At 43.3% G+C, this 23,138-nt stretch overlaps 1 protein-coding gene across 11 annotated transcripts in view; it reads right to left on the bottom strand.

Moving 5' to 3' along the window:
- Positions 1–23,138, bottom strand: part of LOC147321511 (receptor-type tyrosine-protein phosphatase mu-like) — a 230,309-nt gene that overhangs the window by 74,864 nt on the left and 132,307 nt on the right. For 6 of the 11 annotated variants that reach the window (XM_086305457.1, XM_086305458.1, XM_086305462.1 and 3 more), the window contains exons 18-20: positions 22,551–22,625; positions 7,408–7,540; positions 1,113–1,145 (exon numbers count right to left, since the gene is read on the bottom strand). In XM_086305457.1, coding sequence (XP_086161583.1) covers positions 1,113–1,145; positions 7,408–7,540; positions 22,551–22,625 — 241 coding nt within the window. The remainder of the gene's footprint in view (positions 1–1,112; positions 1,146–7,407; positions 7,541–22,550; positions 22,626–23,138) is intronic. The other 5 variants (XM_086305459.1, XM_086305466.1, XM_086305465.1 and 2 more) reach the window with 3 other exon arrangements.

Raw genomic sequence — 23,138 nt, 5'->3', positions numbered from 1 at the left:
CAGGCCCCTCTTCTGTGGAACCAGCTTCAGGAGACAGACACTATCTCTACTTTCAAGATTAGGCTTCAAACTTTCCTTTTTGCTAAAGCATATAGTTAGGGCTGCACCAGGTGACCCTGAATCCTCCCTTAGTTATGCTGCAATAGGTGTAGGCTGCTGGAGGATCTCCTGGAGGTTTCTTCCTCCCCACTGTCACCAAGTGCTTGCTCATAGGAGGTGAAATGATTGTCGGGTCTTTACAAAATGAAGCACAGTGAGGGAACTGTTGTTGTGATTTGGTGCTGTTCCTGAGACCCAGTCTATTCATTTATGTCCTCTGTAATGGACACTTGATTTTGGTCTGTATCTTTTGACTCATTTGAGCTACCCAGCTTAGGCATGATGTCCCAAACAGAGGTCATCCTGGGCTTTCACTGATATCTCAGCTGTTCTCGTTTCTCTCGGGTCTCAGGAGGACAAAGAAAACTGAACTGAGGAGCTCTCCTCATCCTCACCGATGCTGTGTGGGATTCCTCAGGGTTTGACCCTCAGTGTCTGCTGCCATGACAACCATGACAACAAAAGAGTCACGCTTTCGCTCTGCTCCTCAGAGAAGCATCTGCCTTTCTGGACGTCCCAGCATCTGGACTCCGTGGTAACGCCGCCTCCACCAACATGTCAGTAAACATCACCCTCATGCTACAGTACACAGGGCTGAGGTCAGAGGTCAGAGTGCATGATGTGGCAGAGGTTAAAGGTCAAAGGAAACCTCACACCTAAAGTTTAAGGTCGTGTCCCGGGTTACAGATCAGACTGGAGAAAAAACATGCTCTAAACACCAGGGGCCAAAGGTCAGGAGAGGGGTGGAGACCTGACACTGAGGCATGCTTCATCTGGTTTCTGGGTTAGGGGTCAAAGGTTAAAGCTATGGGTTAAGGTGATCAGATTAATTACAGACTACAGAGAGAAGGGCTGCTCACAGGTAGATCATCTGTTCAGGGATTAAATATCAAACAATCAGGGTCAGAGGTCAGAGGTTCAGGGTAATCAGGGTTACAGGCAGGACACATTCAGTGTTTCAGCTTTGATGTCAGTGTGAAGGTGAGGGGTCAGAGGTCAAACAGGTTACTTACAGGTAATAAGTGTAGGAGTGATAATTTCTTCGTCTGAGTGGTGGGGGGGCGGAGCGGAGGGAGTGATGAGATGGAGGGAAAGAAACAGAAAAAGGAAACCACAGATTAATGTCTCAGAGAGAACAGACAATCACTGTGTGAAGGAGAGCAGTGGAGAGCGGTGATTGGCTGGCACCAGTGTGCGAGGGGAGGATCACGTTTGATTGGTTCAGAGGAGTGTGTACATAGCTCATGTGGTATTTACTCCTCTGTACAGACAGCTACATGGTGGTTAGCCTGGACTGAGAAACAGAAGAATAAACACGTTTATATCAAATCACCCTCAGTGAGAAACAGCAGGAGTGTTTCCACATGCAGTCACCAATCAGCAGCTCATGGGGTTCCTCTGGGCTCTGTTCTGGGTCCTCCACATGTCTAACAACAGGCTGTTAGTCTGAGCTCACGCTGACACCAGTCAACACATCGAGATGACTTTCACATCAAGCTGTCAGTCCACATCTACATGCATTCAACAGGATTTTAGTTGTTTGTTTGTTGCATGCGTGGAAACCGAGGCATTGCATTATTAGGGGCGTGGCCTCTGTGACTGACAGGTGGATGGTGACACAGGTAGCTGCTAGCTGTCTGCTAGCTTCCCCTGAATTGGACCTCTGCACTGTGTTTGTGCTGTTGGAGCCTTTTAATGACATCATGACATCAACAAAGCTGCTGTGAGGTTCCTGTTCTTTTGTACAAATTAGCGCTCCAACCTCTTGTCCAAATATGCCAACTTCTTCTAAAACAAACATAGAGGAACGCTTCAAAGCGTGGAGTCTATGGCTGTATTTGTACGATGTGTCAGGCCCGACTCTGGTTTGTGTTGAAAGCAGGAAGCTGCTTTTCAGCGCTCAGCCTCCGGTGTTAGAGAAAAACTACAAGGCTGAATGTCATGAAAGCAGCACAGCGTTGGAGTATGACCAAAGGATGAAAGCATTATATCTGACTTTCTTTAAAACTGCGAGGCAGAATGCTAACCTTGGGAGTCGTCCTTGGGATTTCAGCGCTAAGACACCTCAGGTTTCTCTGCTTGTGACAGAAATTCACCTCACTGATTCAATCAGCTCTCTCTCTGCTGTCTGAGTCACTGCCGGCACAAAATGCAAGCTTTCAGGGGTTCAAAGGTCATCGTGCGTTTGGCTTGTTTTGTGGTGTTTGGAAATGGAGCGGCTCCCGATTAGTGCAGACGCTTTTCTTCAGCATCCTCGCTCTCACTGATGCACCCGTGCACATCAACAGCTGCAGGCAGATTAATCAGCATCTGTCACTGGGCAGCTTGAAGCCTGACGACAGGAAGCGGCGGTGCTGGGGACGTCTGAGAGCCGCGGTCTCATCACTCTGCATTACTGCTTCAACATCCAGCTTCCTGTTTTCACGGCGGCTGTAATGAGTCTGACCCCCGTTTGGTCACAGAGTGGAAATCAAACGCACCCTGTCAACATTAAAAACCTCATTAGAGGCCGAGCAGCCGTCTCGTTTTCGCTCTCTCTCTAATATCTGTGAGGGAGATCACAGCTCGATCGACCCAACACATGAGTGCGACTCAAACTGGGCACACACACACGCTTTAGAAGAAGTGTGTGTTTGTGTGTGTGAAGTAAAAAGTGTGTGCCTGTGTCTGCGTTGCCTGAAGCCATTCAGCTCGAGGCGACTCTGGAAAAAAAGAATAAAATGCTCTTTCATCTAAATTTCTCTCTTATCTTTGACGTTCTACAAACACAGAAGCTTTTCTGTCTGTGTTTAAATGTGTGTGCAGAATAAATCATGTGTGTGCGCTGTGTGTGTGTTAGTGTGTCCCAGTGGGGCCATGTGTTTGATGTTGGAGAATAAAGTGGGTCCAGATACAGTTTAATGGTGATTACTGCTGCAATCTGCTCCATTATTCATCCTCATTTTCCTCAGTGTCACCGCCAGGACGCCGGCACGACCGCGTCTTTGATGTCCAGCTACGCTCCACGTACAAAACACCGTCCTCCTCTCTGACTTCCTGGAAATCTCACGCTCATCAGAAGGTCCACACGCCGCTCATTTAACCCCTCAGTGCAGCAGCTCCCCCCGCTCTGTGGACGCCACCATCTACAGGCCCCATCGTCCACGTGTAGCTCTCACAGCAATCGACAGACCCAAACAGTCACACTGGGATCAAATCATCATCATCATCATCAACTTTATTTATAAAGCACTTTAAAACAACCACAGCTGACACAAAGTGCTGTACATTGGAACTGTAAAATAAAATTACATGAGATATAAATAAAAAACAAATAAAAGAAGAGTGAAATCATTAATTAAATAACTACTGCATTAAAAAAGAAACTAAGTCTCACTGAGGTTAAAAGCCAAGGAATAAAAGTGGGTTTTAAGACGTGATTTAAAAGTGGACAGTGAAGGGGCCTCTCTAACATGCATGGGCAAATTATTCCATAATTTTGGAGCCACAATAGAGAAGGCCCTGTCCCCTCTGAGCTTCCTCCTGGATCTCGGTACCTCCAGGAGCAGCTGGTCAGCTGACCTGAGAGACCGACAGGGTATGTGGGGATGAAGAAGCTCAGAGAGGTAAGGCGGGGCAAGACTGTGAAGGCATTTAAAAACAAACATAAGAATTTTAAAATTAACTCTAAAAGACACAGGCAGCCAGTGCAGAGAGGCCAGCACGGGGGTTATATGCTCTCTTTTTCGAGTTCCTGTTAGGAGTCGTGCAGCCGCATTTTGAACCAGCTGCAGACGTGAGAGCAACGACTGACTGTGATAAGAGCCCTGATGGTGACAACCTTTTCAATAAAAAAGTTCAGAAAATCATTGCAAATCTCAGGAGAAACTTCCAAACAGACATTCAAAGGAGTATTAAGAACAGTGTCAATGGTCCTAAATAACACACGTGGGTTATGACAGTTGGAAGAAATAATATTTGCAAAATATTCCCTTTTTGCCTCTTTAACAGTGTTCTGGTAGCGATGCCAGCAGTCTTTGAGAATTTGAAATGATACATGCAGTTTATCCTTTTTCCACCTCCGTTCTGCTCGACGACATTCCCTCTTAACAGCACGACTGCTCTCATTAAACCAAGGCTCAGGTTTAGCCTTAAGCTGCCTGGTTTTTAAAGGAGCCACAGAGTCCATGATTTTTTGACAGCAAGAATTAAACCAGGAATGTAGGTCTTCTGTGTCAGAGGAAACAAAGTCAGAAGGCCCGCCGAGCTGATTAAAAGCAGCGGAAAACTGCGCAGCAGTGGCGGGGTTAATAACCCGACAGCACCGAGTAGCAGCGCCAGGTTTAACTGCGGTATATGTCAAACCAACGTTGAATAACACAGGCATATGATCTGAGAGTGCACAGTCACAAATCTCCAAGTCAGTGACAGGCAGACCATATGACAGAACAAGGTCCAGTGTGTGTCCGTGCTCATGTGTAGGGCCACGTACAGACTGTACCAGGCTAAAAGAGTCAATAAGGCTTAAAAAGTCCTTTACCAGTGGCTTATCAGGACAGCATACATGTATATTAAAATCTCCAACAATAAGAACACTATCAAACTGGAACCTAACCCTAACCCAATCAATAGACCTGAACAATCAGGAATCGAGTGACCAATCAAAAGAACGGAATTGAAAAGACATAATTTAACAAAGTGTTCTGATTTTGAAAACTAATTCTTAAAAAAAAACTGTTCCAGCATCTCAGAGGTCAGATCATACTGGAATCGAGTCAAACTGGAAGGAAATCAAACAGGAATCAAATCACACTGCTTTAAGCTCGTTATTTTGAGGGTAGACATGTTATAAGACCTGCACCAGAGGATCAGAAAGGAACACGGCAGATCTGCTGCAACTGACATACATGTAAGGCTGAATGTTTACATACAACATCCACATGTGATTATTAACATGTGACTGCTGCTGAGTGGAGAAGCCAGCGAGACACAGATGAGGAGACTGAGACGAAGGACGAGTTACAGGAATCAGTGTGTCTGTGTGTGTGTCTGTGTGTGTGTGTGTGTGTGTGTGTGTGTCTGTGTCAGTGTGTATGTGTCTGTGTGTGTGTCTGTGTCAGTGTGTGTGTGTGTGTGTGTGTGTCTGTGTCAGTGTGTGTGTGTGTGTGTGTCTGTGTCAGTGTGTGTGTGTGTGTGTGTCTGTGTCAGTGTGTGTGTGTCTGTGTGTGTGTCTGTGTCAGTGTGTCTGTGTGTGTGTCTGTGTCAGTGTGTCTGTGTCTGTGTGTCTGTGTGTGTGTGTCTGTGTGTGTGTGTGTGTCTGTGTGTGTGTCTGTGTGTGTGTGTGTCTGTGTGTCTGTGTGTGTGTCTGTGTGTGTGTCTGTGTCTGTGACCGTGTGTGTGTGTCTGTGTGTGTGTGTGTCTGTGTGTCTGTGTGTGTGTGTCTGTGTGTGTGTGTGTGTGTGTGTCTGTGTGTGTGTCTGTGACCGTGTGTGTGTGTCTGTGTGTGTGTCTGTGTCAGTGTGTCTGTGTCTGTGTGTGTGTGTCTGTGTGTGTGTCTGTGTGTGTGTCTGTGACCGTGTCTGTGTGTCTGTGTGTCTGTGTGTGTGTCTGTGTGTGTGTGTGTGTGTCTGTGTGTGTGTCTGTGTGTGTGTGTCTGTGTGTGTGTGTCTGTCTGTGTGTCTGTGTGTGTGTGTCTGTGTGTGTGTGTCTGTGACCGTGTGTGTGTGTCTGTGTGTCTGTGTGTGTGTCTGTGTCTGTGTGTGTGTGTCTGTGTCACTGTGTGTGTGTCTGTGTGTCTGTGTGTGTGTGTGTCTGTGTCACTGTGTGTGTGTCTGTGTGTCTGTGTGTCTGTGTGTGTGACCGTGTGTGTGTGTGTCTATGTGTGTGTCTGTGTGTGTGTGTCTGTGTCACTGTGTGTGTGTCTGTGTGTCTGTGTGTCTGTGTGTGTGTGTGTCTGTGTCACTGTGTGTGTGTCTGTGTGTCTGTGTGTCAGTGTGTCTGTGTGTCTGTGTGTGTGTGTGTGTGTGTGTCTGTGTCAGTGTGTGTGTGTCTGTGTCTGTGTCTGTGTGTGTGTCTATGTGTCTATGTGTGTGTCTGTGACCGTGTCTGTGTGTGTGTCTATGTGTCTGTGTGTGTGTCTGTGTGTGTGTGTGTGTGTGTGTCTGTGTGTGTGTGTGTGTCTGTGTCAGTGTGTGTGTGTGTGTGTGTGTGTCTGTGACCGTGTGTGTGTGTGTGTGTGTCTTGCTGTCTGTGTGTCTGTCTGTGAGGAGAAGAGTTTGTAACATTGTGTAATATTTGTTTAATAGATTGTGTAATTCTGCTTTAGAGGTTCCCAGAGCAAATGCTGACTCAGCACAGCACCCAGCAGGTGATTCGATATGACGGGTGGTGTAATGATGGAGCTCCTCAGTGAAGCCGTCAGCAGGCTGAACAGGTAACTACAGCTCCGTCACAAACATGGTGAGAGCAGCACTGGTTCACACTCTGCATGTCAGGGTCAGAGCTTCATCAGCCACACATCTGAAGGTTTCTCCGTCATCACTGTGAGCCACGCTGGGAACAGCTTCCTGTGATTTAACAGGTAAATAAGGAAGCTGACAGTCCACAGCGTCCTCTTTGCTGACGATACCTGGATGTTCCCTCTGACCAGCAACTGCTCAGTAAATTCCTTGAACTGCAGTTTATGTGATGCCAACATCTCATCTTTGAGGTGTTATTGTGTAAATCTGAAGAACCTCACCTTCAGATTAGACTGACACATCTACTCTGGTCACAAAGCCTTTTAGCTAAGATCAGACTTTCTCTAATCGAGCTGCAGTTCGTTAAATGTCACTGACATCACCAGTGCTGCTGGACTCAGGGGCACCTGTGGACCTGCTCGTTTTACCAATAAGCTTCCTCAGCCGGTCGGTTCAGGTCTGGTTTTCATCTCCTCTGAATCGTAAGGCTTGCTCACAGAAACGTTAGTACTAAATAAAGTTTCAGAATGTAACAACGCACCCGTCAGTAGCTAGTGTCATTATCAATCAAGTTATTATTGATATATTGAACTAAATCAGCTGAGAGTATCTTTGCCATTAAGGTCCACAGCAGGTCATTAATGGTCATTAAACTCACCATTCTCATAGTAAAATCAGTGAAATGGATTTCAGATCACCTGTTAAACAAACACATTGAGAAGCTGGGACCAGAGTGAATCCTCTAATTCAGTCTTACACTCAGTAAACAGTAAAAACCAGAGCAGTGAGAGTGTGAAACTACGACCGACTCTTAAAGCCCAGCGTCCTAAAGTTGCAGGCTGCCTTGTTTCCGTGTTTGTGATTTCCTTACCGTTTCTTCATCAGCAGGATGACTCCCAGGAAGATAATGATGAACAGCAGGATGCCGGCGATGGAGCCAGCGATCTTCACCGTGTGGTCCGACTGTTTCTCCTGCTCCGGTTCTGGTTTCCTGGTCGCAGTGCCTGAAAACCGCGAAGCACAGTGTGGACCGTTAGCTACTGTGTGCTGATCCCAGCCAGCCTCAGTCCTCGCTGTGCTGCTGCAGACACCCATCATCACCTCACACTGTAGCATCCACAGGAACCAGTGGTAGCCAGCACCTAACAAGATCTATGATAGCATGTATGCATCATGTATCTGTGGCATAGTAAATATCACTGTTGAATAAACTTTCCATGATTAACTGTATTCAAATCAGTCATAACCAGCAACATGTTTACTGTGCCCACCTGCTCCAAAAATGACTCTGCTGCATTTAAATGACAGCGCTTCGCAAATCATAGCCTGCCTTACAGTTATCATTCGAAACAGCAGAACCAATCACAGCGGCCGTCTCAGAACAGTTCTCACTGGTTCTGTTCTGTGGTTCTGGTCCAGCTGCTGGTCTGAGAGAGGCTGTCTGCCCTCAGCCTGAAGGAGGGACAGATGATGTGTGAGGGAGTCCTCCTGCTCTGACTGTATAATGTGATGGGATGTCAGTCCCATGGAAAACCCATTAACCACTGTGTGTGTGTGTGTGTGTGTTCAGGTGTAATATCCTTCCAGGTGACTCAGTAGATGAGAAACATTCAGGACACCACGTCGCTGTCGAGCGCTGTAATGTGTCATTTCAGACATAGCCCACTTTTCCAATCACAGCTTGACAACAGCTATCACTCACCCTTTGAGTGTGTGTGTTTGTGTTTGTGTGTATGTGTGTGTATGTGTGGGGTGAGGGGTTTCAGCACGTCTGCTCTATGAAGACATTGAGTACAATTCAATTCAATTTTATTTAAACAGCACCAAATCAGAAGAACAGTCGCCTCACTAGGTTTAAATCTGGGACTCTCCACCATTTGACCCTTAGAACTGAAGAAGCTTCTCGGATGAGAGGTGAAACGTCTTCAAGCAACTTAAAGAAGTCCAGGCGCTTTTCTTTGCAAGCTCCTTTGACTACATTAGCCATAGAAATTCCTGCAGGGCTCTGACGAGTGTTCGTGTTTTAAACTGAAGCTGTTGATCAGTCAATTACGTCGTCCTCAGCAGCACCGTCACACTGATTGACAGCTGTGTTTCTGATCCACAGCTCAGGTGTGTTTTGACTTAAGGCAGAGTATTAGGTGGCCCTCCTGAAACTCATCTCCACACCTGAGTTACAGTGGTCGTTACGCCTCGGGACGCCACTTGCCCGATCATGACCATAAAAACTGCCAGAGGACAACGTGTGCGGAGCCTGAGGCTGATCCAGGTGAGCTGATATTCAGGAAGAGAGCATTTGAAACAATACCCTCTCTAAAAGATAAGAAAGGTGTTTTACAATTCGAGGCTAAACTTACCAGCAAAATAATGAAAGAGTTCTATCAGGACTTATATTCCCTTGAATGTCAAAATACTGTAGACGCAAGGAGATTGTTTCATGATAATCTTAATCTCTTTATACTATCAGAGGAAAGTCGATTAAATTTGTGCTGTCCCATTGGGGCACAGGAAAAAGCTGCAGGCCCTGATGGGTTTGGGCCAGAGTTTCACAAAAAAATGGCTAAACATATGGTGGGTCCTTCATTAAACATGTATGTAGAATCTCTTGAGAGGAGCACACTTCCACCCACCTTAAACCTTGCCCATATATCCCTGATCTTAAAGAAGGATAAACCTGCAAATCTGTGTACATCTTACAGACCTGTAAGTTTACTCGGTGTAGATTGCAAGATTCTGTCCAAAATTTTATCTAGATGACTGGAGGAGATCCTGCCAGTTCTTATAAAGCCTGACCAAACGGGTTTTGTCAAGAATAGATACTCCCGCTCCAAGGTACGCCGACTCATAACTGGTGTGCAGTTTTCTCAGAACACCAATTATAGGGCTCTTGCAAATTCATTGGATGCCGAGAAAGCATTTGATCGTGTTGAGTGGGAGTATCTATTTTATGTTTTGGACAGATTTCATTTGGGATCTGAATTTGTCAAGTGGGTCAAACTGTTGTATGGGGCCCCAGCTGCAAGGGTATTGGTTAACGGCTCAGATGTTTTACCACTGGGTAGAGGAACGCGTCAGGGATGTCCACTTTCTCCCCTACTGTTTGGACTTGCATTGGAGCCACTGGCAAAGGCTATAAGAACTGACCCTGAGGTCTTGATGCATGCTCAATCATCCAGGTATGTAAATCTCCAAAAGCTGATTCTGTTCATCTGAATGTAGCGTTTTTGTGGGAGAAACGTTTTGTCACTCATCCAAGTGACTTCTTCGGTCTCAGCTGACAGTCATTATGCAAATGTCCTGTTTATAAGATTGGGGAAACCTGCAGTCAGCTGAGACTGAAGTAGTTACTGAAAACGCTACATCCAGATGAACAGAATCAACTTTTGGAAACTGACCCTGAGGTCTGTAGGGTAACCTTGTTGGATACTGAATACAGAATTTCCCTTTACGCAGATGACGTGTTGCTCTTTGTCACTAAGCCAGAAACATCTATTCCTGCACTGACACATATCATGAATCAATCTGGCCTTTTTTCAGGGTATAAAATAAATTATGATAAATCTGAAGCTTTGCCACTGGGTGATGGGGGAGATGGGACACTCCTCCCAATTTTTATTTCAGGTGGTCGACCACAGGTTTTACAAATTTAGGTATTAGGGTGTCCGTAGACACAACAAAGTTGTACAAGTTGATCTTTAAACCAATTGTTGCCTCAATCAAGAATGACCTCAATAGGTGATTTGACCTTCCCCTATCTACAGTGGCTTGCAAAAGTATTCGCCCCCCTTGAATTTTTCCATATTTTGTCACATTACAGCCACAAACATGAATCAATTTTATTGGAATTCCACGTGAAAGACCAACACAAAGTGGTGCACACGTGAGAAGTGGAATGAAAATCATACATGATTCCAAACATTTTTTACAAATAAATAACTGAAAAGTGGGGTGTGCGTAATTATTCAGCCCCCTGAGTCAATACTTTGTAGAACCACCTTTTGCTACAATTACAGCTGCCAGTCTTTTAGTGTATGTCTCTACCAGCTTTGCACATCTACAGACTGAAATCTTTGCCCATTCTTCTTTGCAAAACAGCTCCGGCTCAGTCAGATTAGATGGACAGCGTTTGTGAACAGCAGTTTTCAGATCACTTTATCTGAAGATAGCTATACATGCATTTATTTCCTCACGCTTGGATTATTGTAACTCGTTGTTTATGTGTCTAAGCAAAGGTTCTCTGGATTGTCTGCAGGTTGTGCAAATTGCTGCAGCTAGGCTGTTGACAAAATCCTCCAAGTATTCACATGTGACACTATTGCTATCTCAGCTACACTGGCTTCCTGTTGAATTTAGAGTACATTTTAAGATCCTGGTTTTGCATGGACTGGCACCACCCTACATCTCCGATCTGCTACAGCCCTATGTCCCCAGCAGGTCCCCGAGGTCATCTGATCAGGGCTTACTTGCTATAAAACAGACTAAGACGAGAACTAAGGGTGACAGAGCTTTTGCCACTGTGGCCCAGAGACTCTGGAACTCTCTCCCTCATACATTAAGAACTGTGGACTCGGTAATTGTTTTTTAAAAAAAACAACTCAAAACTCACCTTTTTAAAACTGTTTTTGGTTAATTTTTGCCTGTTTTATATTGTCTGTTTTACCCTTTTATTATTTGTTATCTTATGTGCAGCACTTTGTGATGCTGTCTAGAAAGGTGCTATATAAATAAAATTGTATTTATTTATTTATTATTTATCTTGGATGGGTAGAATAAGTTTAATCAAAATGAATGTTTTACCCATAATATTACAACCTATACAAATGTTGCCTCTCAGGATCATTACCTCCACCATAGCTCCAGGTATTGCCATTAGTATATTTGATGATTGGCATTCTAAAAATATAAGATTTATTTGCAATCTGTTTGAAAGGGGTAGTTTTATGGCCTTTAATCAAATTCAAATTAAATATAATTTACCACAGAAACACTTCTGTGGGTTCCTGAAAGTAAGACATTTTATAAATTCCCTTAAATTTTGAGCCAATCAACCTGCTTTAAATCCTACTGAAAGCTTTCTCTTTAAATTTAATGAGGAAATAATCACAAAAAAGAAATTTATCTCTCTTTGTTATAGGAAATTATTGTATCTGAATTTTGTAACCACTGATAAGGCCAGGGTTCAGTGGGAAACCGACCTTGAAGTTCAGCTTAGTGCAGAAGCATGGTCCAAAACTTTTAGATCTGCCGAGAAAATGTTTTCCTGTAACAGACTCCAGGAAAGCCGTTACAGAATTGTACATAGACTGCAGCGTACGCCAGAGTTTCTAAATAAAATTCATCCTCAGATTTCTCCTCTTTGTGTAAAGTGCAATACGGATGTAGGGACTTACTACCATTGCATATGGCAATGTCCTTTAATTACTAGATTTCGGAAAGATTTTGCTATGGAGCTTCACTCAGTCTTTCACCAGACGATCCCACTGAACCCTGTCCTGTTCACTCTGGGTCCATCTATAGAAGGGCTTCTGTGTCGTCTGTACAAATGCTTTTGTTATGTAAACTTTTACATTTAGCGAGGCGATGTGTACTGTTTCAATGGATTCAGAGACAGTTCCCCACTGTTACACAATGGTACAGAGAAACATTCAAGGTGTTGCCCATGGAGCGCCTTACTGCCATTATAAAGGGCAATTGTGATGCATTCTGTAGGATATGGCGGCCTTTGCTTGATCACCTACCTCGTGACCTTGCTGTGCTATTACATGAAGGGGGAGCACATTTTGCTACATTATTTTTCCTTTCTGTTGGTAAAAGAAAAGAGTATTGTGGTGAACTGTACTCTCTGTGGAGGTTCTAAAACTCTTTCAACAGCAATTCTAATCTGATGAAACATCTTCAGAAACAGCATGCATCTACCAAGTTAGTTGAAAAAGAACCCGAAGGTAACGTTGTGACTCTAGCTCCGCTGAGTTGGGCGTTCGTCTTGTAATCGGAAGGTTGCCGGTTCGAGCCCCGGCTTGGACAGTCTCGGTCGTTGTGTCCTTGGGCAAGACACTTCACCCGTTGCCTACTGGTGGTGGTCAGAGGGCCCGGTGGCGCCAGTGTCCGGCAGCCTCGCCTCTGTCAGTGCGCCCCAGGGTGGCTGTGGCTACAATGTAGCTGCCATCACCAGTGTGTGAATGTGTGTGTAAATGGGTGGATGACTGGATATGTAAAGCGCTTTGGTGTCCTTAGGGACTAGAAAAGTGCTATACAAATACTGGCCATTTACCATTTACCATCACAGTCCATCACCCAGCCACAGCTACACAGGCTGATTGCCAGGTATGTTGTGGAAGACATGAAACCCATCTCAACAGTTGAGTCCCATGCTTTCAGACAACTGATTAGTCATATACCTGTGCGAGGGAGAGCTGGGAAGGCACCATCCAGAAAGACATTTTGCAGTTATTTATACCAAGAATATGCCAAGACGGAGTCAGAGCTCCAAAGAAAAATACACTCGACATGGTAGAATATATCTCCACAACAGCAGACATTTGGACAGTGCATAATAAAAGTTTTCTTGGTGTGACCACGCATTGGATAAATGCAAAAAACATGAAACGTGAGAAAGCAGCGCTGGCATGCAAGGCGATTTATGGGTCGACATATGTATGACAGTATTGCATCTGAGCTGGACAACATTAACTCATCTCATGGCCTATTGTTACAAAAAAGATTTGTATGTGTAAAAAAGATTTGTGTGTGCGTAAAAAAGATTTGTGTGTGGACTTAGAAAAAAACCCCCTGCAAGTTACAAGTATGGATTTTGACCCTATTTTTCTTCCTTTCATCTGATTGGTCAATGTCATGTCAATCACAAATGTAACAATCCAATCAGAGAACAGATGGGTTTGGCTGTCGAGGGGCGCTTTTTTTGAACTGCAGGTCTTTGAAGGGTGATACAGTTTGAAGCTGGAGGATCGCTATACAAATATCCGATAGCGGCTAGGTCCCCTAACGCACACACAATTTTTTTTTTTTTACGCACACACAAATCTTTTTTACGCACACACAAATCTTTTTTACACATACAAATCTTTTTTACGCACACACAAATCTTTTTTACGCACACACAAATCTTTTTTACACATACAAATCTTTTTTACGCACACACAAATCTTTTTTACACATACAAATCTTTTTTACAAGTACAAAATATTTATGACCACATTTTGAGCCCATAGAATTGGATCTTGTGTGTGTGTCTGTCTGTGCATGTGTGTTTCCATATGTGTTCATATATGTGATTGTGTGGCTGTTATTTTTTTTCATTTAACAAGTATATTTGAGGGACCCTTATCATGTTCAGCATTTTTTCAGCTGTCCATTTTGCTTTTCCAATTTTTCTATTTAAGTTATTACTATTGTGCTAAATCATAGCATTTCTGCTGCTTTTTAGTATTTCTCCTAAATCATACTATTTCTGATATTTTATAAGATTTGTGCTAAATATAGTATTTCTGCTAAAACATAGTATTTCTGCCAAATATAGTATTTCTGATTAATTATAGTTTTTCTACCAAATCATAGTACAGTATTTCTGCTTTTTATACAATTATTGCTTAATATAGTATTTCTGCTTAATTATAGTATTTCTGCCATTTTAGAGTATTTGTGCTAAAACATAGTATTTCTACTAAATGTAGTATTTCTGGGTAATCATAGTATTTTGATATATTTCTGGCAGGTCCCCAGGGAGTCAATCCTCTGTGAGGACTGTAATATTCAAATTTACATATCAGGGCCTGCACGGCTTCCCAATCATATCTGAGGGCTGAGACATTCAAATTTGCATATTGAGGACTACATGGCTTCCCAACCAGCCAATCATATCTGAGGGCTGGGACATTAAAATTTGCAAATTGGGGCCTTCATGGCTTCTAAGCCAACCATTCATCTGTGTCATATATCTCTAATAATTCATATTTTTATTTTAAATAGTCAACACTTAAGGATTCCCCCATCCCTTCTGAACAAAACGGTGTAAGAATGACAGTTCTAGCCCCTAAGGTTAAGTAATTCTGGCCGTTTGTTTGAGGGAAATCCTCAATATGACAAATAGACTGCAAAAAACCTGTTTCCCTGTGCGTAAAACCCTGCACTTGGTTCACCAGTTTTGGCGGGGAAAAAGTACACAACCTCTCTGATTGGTGGATTCAAATTGAGCCGCTCACAGCTGTTTGACTGACTTAGAAACACGCTGTTAACAGCCCCTGTTCACTTGCTGCTGCTGCTGCTGCTGAGTGTGTGTGGTGTGTGTGTGTGTGTGTGTGTGTGTGTGTGTGTGTGTGAGAGAGAGAGAGAGAGAGAGAGAGAGAGAGAGACCCTCTTTAGGGCAGCATCTCATTGATGGATAAAAATATAATATATTCAGAATGGTTGACTGGCATAGACCCTGTGTGTGTCTCTCTCTCTGTACATTTCTGTATCCATATTTGATTTTGTGTTTATCTATTGGTTTTTTTCCAAATTTACTTTTATTTCAACACAGCACCCGGGTTCTAGCTAAGAGGATCTTCTCCTTTGAAGAAAATGAGGACATATATGCCACTGTTGAAGCTGAGGTAGCCGAGTACCTCAAATCAGGAGCAACAGGGTTAGACTCTCTGAAGCATTTCCCGATGATAAAGAAACTCTTTCTTAAACTTAATGCAGCCACTCCTTCAAGTGCCCCAGTTTAAAGGCTTTTCAGGCTGGGAAACCTGATTCTCACTCCAAAGAGGAACAGGTTGTCCGATCATAAGTTTGAGGAGCTTCTCCTCTTGAGGTACAATTGTTGGTTTGATGGAAGTTGAGTAGTGCTGATATGATGATGATGTGTTGCCTTCAGTGGTGCTCTACAAGGTCAAGCATGTTAATATTTCCAAGTGAAACTTAGACCACTGAAGCACTTAAAATGCAATTATATTTTATTTATCGACATGGCCGGTATGGAGGAAATATTATTTTGGTTTGACTGTTTATGAGGCTGAAAATACTTATTATTTATTTGATTTCTCTTCCCTTTCCTGAAAATACTTTTATTACTAAACATGAGGTCTCCAGTTGGCACAGTTCAGCAGTTAAGTTTACAAAGAATGGACAAACCTCACTGTGTTTATGTTAAACCATTTTTGCACTATATGTTTTGCACTTTGATACCTACAGCTCCTAAATGGTCTGAGGCACAGTTTAATGTTGGCACTGCTAAAAACATACTTTCTCCCCATTTAAATGGCAAAAATAAATACATCTTTCAAAAGTTTCAACACACTGTATGTCGTGTTTTGTGATCCACTGCTTCTTCCTAGTGATACTACGTACAATGATTAGATTTATAGCACTGCTGTATCAACCCCAAAATGATGTGTTTGCATTTGCAGAGGGTTGAAACAATAGAAAAAGATTAAACAGACTGATAAAAAAGTGACACATAAACAAACATTGTTAGTTTCTAATATAGTTTCATTTATTTCATCATTAACTTGCACTCACACTGCCATTTTAACCATTTTAGGTTCAGGTCATTAGGTGGCACAGTGCACTTGTGGCAGTATACTGCTAACATGAAAGCAAGCTAGAAGACTGGCATCCTTGCTGGGAATCCCGTTAGGGAAGCAACACATTAATAAGAGAATTCTGGGTGAAACCAAAGTTACTTTCCCTAGTAACTAGTTACTTTGAAAGTAACGAGTAACTTAAAGTAACTGAGTTACTTACTGGTGGTGGTCAGAGGGCCCGGTGGCGCCTGTGTCCGGCAGCCTCGCCTCTGTCAGTGCGCCCCAGGGCAGCTGTGGCTACAATGTAGCTTGCTATCGCCAGTGTGTGAATGTGTGTGTAAATGGGTGGATGACTGAATGTAGTGTAAAGCGCTTTGGGGTCCTATGGACTAGAAAAGCGCTATACAAATGCAGGCCATTTACCATTTTACTTTTGATAGCAGTAACTAGTAATGTAACTAAGTTACAAATTTAAAGTAACTTACCCAACACTGCTCATGTATCTGTTTTTTTCTTCTTCTCTTCTTCTTATTTGTATTTGGCTGTGCTGATTTGTTGCTGTTTGTATTCCAAAATAAAAAATCAATAAATCTTTTTTTTTTTTTAAAAGAAAGAGTAGAATAGAATAGATCTTTGTTGTCACTGTTACCAGAACAATAAAATACAGTTTGACATCTCTCTGTTAGCAGCATGTAGATTTTTACATTAAAATTCCTTTAGGATAAGAGAAGAAAAAAATAAACTTAAACTCTAAGAGGTACCTACACAGGGAATGTATGTAGCAACATAAGTATCTAGACAGTTATGTAGATAGATGGACGATATATAATAACAAGACTGGTTTCTGAGTTTTACAGCTGGGGTGGACGAGGCTAAGCATTAAGTTTTCCAATGAATTAAAAGTCTGTCTGGGTCTTTGGTTGATTAATAGGCTGGTGTGAAAAATTGCTGCCACACCGCCCCCTCGACCTGTGCTTCGAGATTTCTGGTAGTTAGAATGACTCGGGGGTGTTGACTCATTTAAACTAACATAATCATCCTGCTGCAACCAGGGTTCTGTAAGGCAGAGTAAATCGATTTGTTGATCACTATTAACTTGTTGTTCCTAGAGTATTTAAAAGTAGAATGGGAGGCAGAGCCTTCAGTTTTCAGGCCCCTCTTCTGTGGAACCAGCTTCCAGTTTGGATTCAGGAGACAGACACTAGCTCTACTTTCAAGATTAGGCTTCAAACTTTCCTTTTTGCTAAAGCATATAGTTAGGGCTGGACCAGGTGACCCTGAATCCTCCCTTAGTTATGCTGCAATAGATGTAGGCTGCCGGGGGATTCCCATGATGCATTGAGTTTTTCCTTTCCAGTCACCTTTCTCACTCACTATGTATTAATAGACCTCTCTGCATTGAATCATATCTGTTATTAACCTCTGTCTCTCTTCCACAGCATGTCTTTTATCCTGTCTTCCTTCTCTCACCCCAACCGGTCGCAGCAGATGGCCCCGCCCCTCCCTGAGCCTGGTTCTGCCAGATGTTTCTTCCTGTTAAAAGGGAGTTTTTCCTTCCCACTGTCGCCAAAGTGCTTGCTCATAGGGGGTCATATGATTGTTGGGTTTTTCTCTGTATCTATGAAGCGCCTTGAGGCGACTTTTGTTGTGATTTGGTGCTATATAAATAAAATTGAATTGAATTGAAATTGAAGTCATGTACTAACAGAGACTTGGAGGAGAGAGACCTAATATTTAATAATCTTCATGTCTGATCTATGAAACCAGTTCAGCTGCAGTTTACTGAACTGGTTTCTTTTATTTTCTGTTTTCATTTCGTCTCTTCAAGGTCAGACGAACTCGACTATCAGCTCCCTCCTGTTTCATCACACACACACACACACACACACACACACACACACACACACACACACACACACACACACACACAGACAGTATCCCCCCTTGGAGGCAGAGAGCTGCTGTTTTCAGTTTAAAGGCTATCAAAACACTGCTTTGAAGACAGAATTTATCTGTGTGTCTCCTTGTGTGTGGCGTGTGTGTAGTTTGTATGTATGTGTTGTTGCATGTGTGTCACAGCGGGCCATGGAGAAGCTGTTTTTATGTGAAAGTGAAGCTGTTTTCTGCTTCAGGGCTTCAGCCAGTCACGCTGCGTGGGAGGTGTTTGTGTGTGCTTCAGTGTGTGGATACAAGGCGAACAGCTGTTAGTATTTGAGGACTGCTGGTAGCACACACACACACACACACACACACACAGTTGGTGTGTGTGTGTTGAAAGTTTCCACTTTCAGGCTGGTAAATATTTAAATGTAATTTTCTGTGAGTTGTGAATCTGTGTTTGTGTGTGTGTGTGTGTGTGTGTGTGTGTGTGTGTGTGTGTGTGTGTGTCTGTGAGTTTGTGTGAGTGTGTGTGTGCGTGTGTGGACTGAACAGGTACACGCACACACACACTCACACAAACTCACAGACACACAATCATGGCTTTGCCCTCCCTGAGGTTTATCTCCAGATGATGTAAACTCTTCCTTGTTTCTGTGTTGTGTTGATATTCTTGGACTCGAGCAGTGCAGCTTAGCATGACTCACAGTGAGAATAATCCTTCTGTGTGTGACTCTGGGACTCTCAAAAGACCCTCGGCCTCACACACACAAGCTGTGTCCCAATTCATAGACCACAGGCTTCGGAGGACCCGGCCTTCATGGTCTAGGTGGGCCGGATAGGCTGGAAGTAAACGGCTGTGAAATGGGACGGTCTAGACTTCAGATTTGCGTCACCGCTGCCTCGGTGGAGTTTAACCCTTTAAAGCCAGTTGGAGCGGGCACGCTCCGTTTTACATAACTATTTTTAAATCCCGGTAGCACTGCAACCATGTAAGCTAGCGCAATAATTTGTTTGCATATGAAACCGGAGAAGTTGTACTTACATCTTATGCCATCAGCTTGTCCTCGGTCACGGTTTCCTTCCACATATAGCTTTGCAAAAACTGCATAAAAAGCACTTGCAGCAACAAAAACATAATATTCCAGAAACACCCTTTGCCGATTCGATCAGCTGTTTGTAACACTTCCTACGTCCATCAGCGCGAACTATCGCATGTCCGCCATGACCTGCCCGAAACCGGAAGTGACGTCATTTTGCGGAAATGTAGTTTTTTTTTACCATCAGGGCCTTATGAGCCTATACTGGTGTTTTTCAAAGTTATGTTTGACTTTATGACTCTCTGTGTCGTTTCTGGGATGCTTAGGACTCATATTGCACTGCTGGAAATAGTTTCTTTTGATGCATATGCTGCTTTTTGCAGATTTTCATTATAATATTCATTTTCGTTTTTCCTGCAGTATATAAAAATTGGTGTATTTCAAAAATAAAACTATGAAGACATTTAAAATAAATTTCCTGTGGTGGGAAACTATTTTGTGCAACTTTTTTGTATTTACAGTTTTGAGGGATAAGCCTCTTAAATTTCTCTAACTAGAAATATATGTTAAAAAAACAAAAAACGATTTTAAATTTTTACTTTATTTCACTTTTTTGCAATTTATGTAATTACTATGCACTTAACGCATACATATTATTAAAAGTTGGGTTATAATGGTTGTATTAATGTATATCAACTTGAAATGCTCCCAAAAATGGCACTACAACATGTAAAAATATAATATAAGCTTTGGCGGACTTGGTTCTATGGTAGGTCTTAAAGGGTTAATAAACTCGGCCGTCTGCTCCTTGCTATCTAAAATATAACAGGATACTGGCGTAAACTCTCGACTATCTCACACTTTTGTTTAATCAGTTTGACGTTTATTCAGCTGTGTGATAACTATAACTTTAATCTCAGCCAAACCGATTTATCAAGGAACAAAGAAAACACTGAAAAAAGCCAAAAATTAAAATTTTTAAGTTATCTGAGTGACTTATATATCACATATTCGTAGCGAAAGGCCGCGGGGGGTTTGAAAACGATGTGCTGGGAGTTCGCTGTTCTTGACGGTTTTAGTGAGCCTCGAGCTGGTGGGTAACAGACGTCTCCGAAAACGTCGGAGCACTTGCAAATATGCAATGTCTTGATAAACCAAGCAGATATTTGAAGTTTACACAGCTACATTCTTGCCTGAAAATATGTTAAACGTTTATTTTGTGACCCAGAAAGAATAATAAGAGTAATTTTAAAACTTAGTAGCGGCCATCATTGTTGGAAATTGGAATTGGCTGGGCCGTGCTATGAATTCTGGGATATGGCCACGAAGGATATATCCGACCCATCCTTCAAATCTGGGAAAAAGGGGGACGCATTTGTCGGCCGGACTCGGACGAGTCTACGAATTGGGACAGCCTTCGTTGCGTCACTGTGATGTTATCGGCCTTCAAATACGGCCTCAGGAGGATGCAGCCTAAGAATTGGGACATACCTACAGAGCCTCTGCAGCCGTTGTCTGACCGCCTTGCTTCTACAGAACCTGCAGCGCGTTATTATAATAATAATAATGGATTGCATTTATATAGCGCTTTTCTAGGCACCCAAAGCGCTTTACAATTCCACTATTCATTCACTCTCACATTCACACACTGTTGGAGGTAGCTACAGGTGTAGCCACAGCTGCCCTGGGGCAGACTGACAGAAGCGAGGCTGCCATATCGCGCCACCGGCCCCTCTGGCCAACACCAGTAGGCGGTAGGTGAAGTGTCTTGCCCAAGGACACAATGACCAGGACAGAAAGAGCAGGGGGATGGAACCGGCAACCTTCCGGTTACAGATTAGCAGGACCCTGAGGTTCCATGAATGCTTAACACGAGAATAGGAAGTGCTGTTACCTTCAGCTGAGACCTGAGCTGACGGACCTGCAGCTGGGTGGCAGCAGTAGATCCAAGCAGGGTTCGGTCATCAACTGCTGCATTGTTAGCTCGGTGCCCTCTGCTGGACTGACTATGAAACACAATTCTACAGTTTTTGGGCTGATCTGAGATTTTTAAAGATGGGAATAGAGATTGAAAATGTGACGTCACTCAGGGGTAAAACCGCAAAGAATTCTGGGAACTCGTGGCAAGAGGTACTAGCGCACGCAGGCTTTCAATTGAAATCAGTTATACAGCGATAAAAAGAAACACAAAAATGGCAAGAAGCCGTTGTATTATTAACTGCAATAGCCGGTCGCATGACAGCCACGGAAAGCCGACGGGTAAAGAGATCGGTTGTTATCGGATTACGTCGTTGAAGAGAAATTGTTCGAGCCATGTTTCCGAGGTAACAAAGACGCGACTGGATTGCAGCCATTCAAAGATCAAATATAACGTCCCAGAACACTCCAGCTCACAGGTTAGTCTGCTCCAAGCATTTCCACAAAGGTCAGTCTGCTGTTGTAGTTAATGCGTCATTTTTCTTAACATAATTAGTGATATAGGTTACAAGCAAGTCTGGCGCTGAACAGAAATTGTCGCGCTATGCTCCTTTATTTATTGTGCATAAATAGTAAATTGTCCTGACGCAATATTGTGTTTCGCTTCTGTTATTATGGTACACTGACAAAAACATATACTTTTATTCACAGGATAAAACAGTTGTTTTGTATCACTAATTGCCCAGTACGATTACAGCATACAGTATTGTTGTCACTGCTACATTTCTGTGATGGGTACCAGAAATTATTTCTACTACTAATTAATTACCATTGAGCTCAAAGGTCCTATTAATAAACGGTTAAGGAATGTGTATTTATGACGACGATTTGTGAGACTGGTAAACTTATGATACGTACGATGGTCTTTCGTTCTACACGGTGCATTTCAAGGTCCTGCACCCATCCGTCGGTAAACTGTACCTGGGCTTGTTGCAGTGACCTGAAGTTACTAAACTTCACGAGTGTATGCACTCACTCCAAGAACCGTATAATTATAAATATGAGCGTGGTGAAAGTTGGGCAGCACGCTGACGTCTTTTCTCCCTCTGTGTGCTCGTAAGGATCTAACACTTTCACTGGTTTGATTTTTTTCCTCGTATCTTTTCTTTGACTTTTCATTAAGTCTGTCTTTGTACGGACCGGCATTGTTCTCCTTTGTTTTGTACAGAACCTTTTTGGGGGGCAAAGAAAAAGCAAGAATTTATTGGAACCGAAGAATGAACGTTTTGCGGTGCTGCAAATGCTTGCATTTGATGCGGTACTTGGATTGTTTTGCCATGAGTTACCGGCATGCAATGCGCGAAAGTCACGTGGTCTGTCAATCTCTATAACTGCAAATCAAACGATGACAGAGTCGCCTCCATCTTTGTTCAGATGTGTTTCGGGGTCATTTATTTTACTTTGATTCGTGCCGAGTGTGACGCGTCACAGGCCAAACAGTCAGAAAGATCACAACATCATTTCCTGTTCAGTCATGTTTGAGCTCCACAGACATGAGCGCCTCTCTTATTAGAAATTATTAATCCAATAAAGCCATTAAAGCCAGAGATTCCAGTCAGTGTGAGTCTGTGTGTGTGCAGCGTGTGTGTGCTGACCTGTTAGCTGCTTGTCGCCTGCTGCCGGGGCGATGCGAATGTAGGGCGTGGTGAGCTGGGTGACGATTATAGCGGCTATTCATCCAGGAAGGCATGCAGACAGACAGAGAGAGAGAGAGAGATGGCAGGTCTGTACTGCAGCAGAAACATTAGTAACACACAGCGCCCTGCTCTCCTGTCACAGCACAGCGCTAACACAATGCTAACACAGCGCTAACACAGCGCTAACACAGCGCTAACACAATGCTAACACAGCACACAGCACTCAGCGTTTGTGACTCGAGTCGTCTCCTTATTTTGACCCAGTGCTTCCACCTGCTGTCTCATTATTATCATTATCATTGTTATCAATAAAGCAGGAAACGCTGCACTCATCTGGGTTTAAATAAAGTCACTTGAATGCTCTGATCGTGTGAAGAACTCTTGGTGGCAGCTTTAAACTGCTGATCGGCGTCGCTCCGCTTGCAGCTGAGCTCGAGCCGAGCAGCTCCACGTCCTGCCTGAAGCCGCGAGGACAGCGGCTCTGTCCATCACATTCACATAACTTTCACTGCTTTGGTTGGTGTCCCATCTGTGAGTGCTTCCCTT

The sequence above is a fragment of the Aulonocara sp. 'chitande type north' Nkhata Bay genome, linkage group LG9, assembly GCF_057382095.1.
Source record: "Aulonocara sp. 'chitande type north' Nkhata Bay isolate Kocher_YH1m ecotype deep benthic linkage group LG9, A_spYH_male_GT1.1, whole genome shotgun sequence".
Lineage (NCBI taxonomy): Eukaryota > Metazoa > Chordata > Actinopteri > Cichliformes > Cichlidae > Aulonocara > Aulonocara sp. 'chitande type north' Nkhata Bay.
The sequence above is the reverse complement of the archived record's forward strand: the minus strand, read 5'-3'. Positions and strand labels throughout refer to the sequence as shown.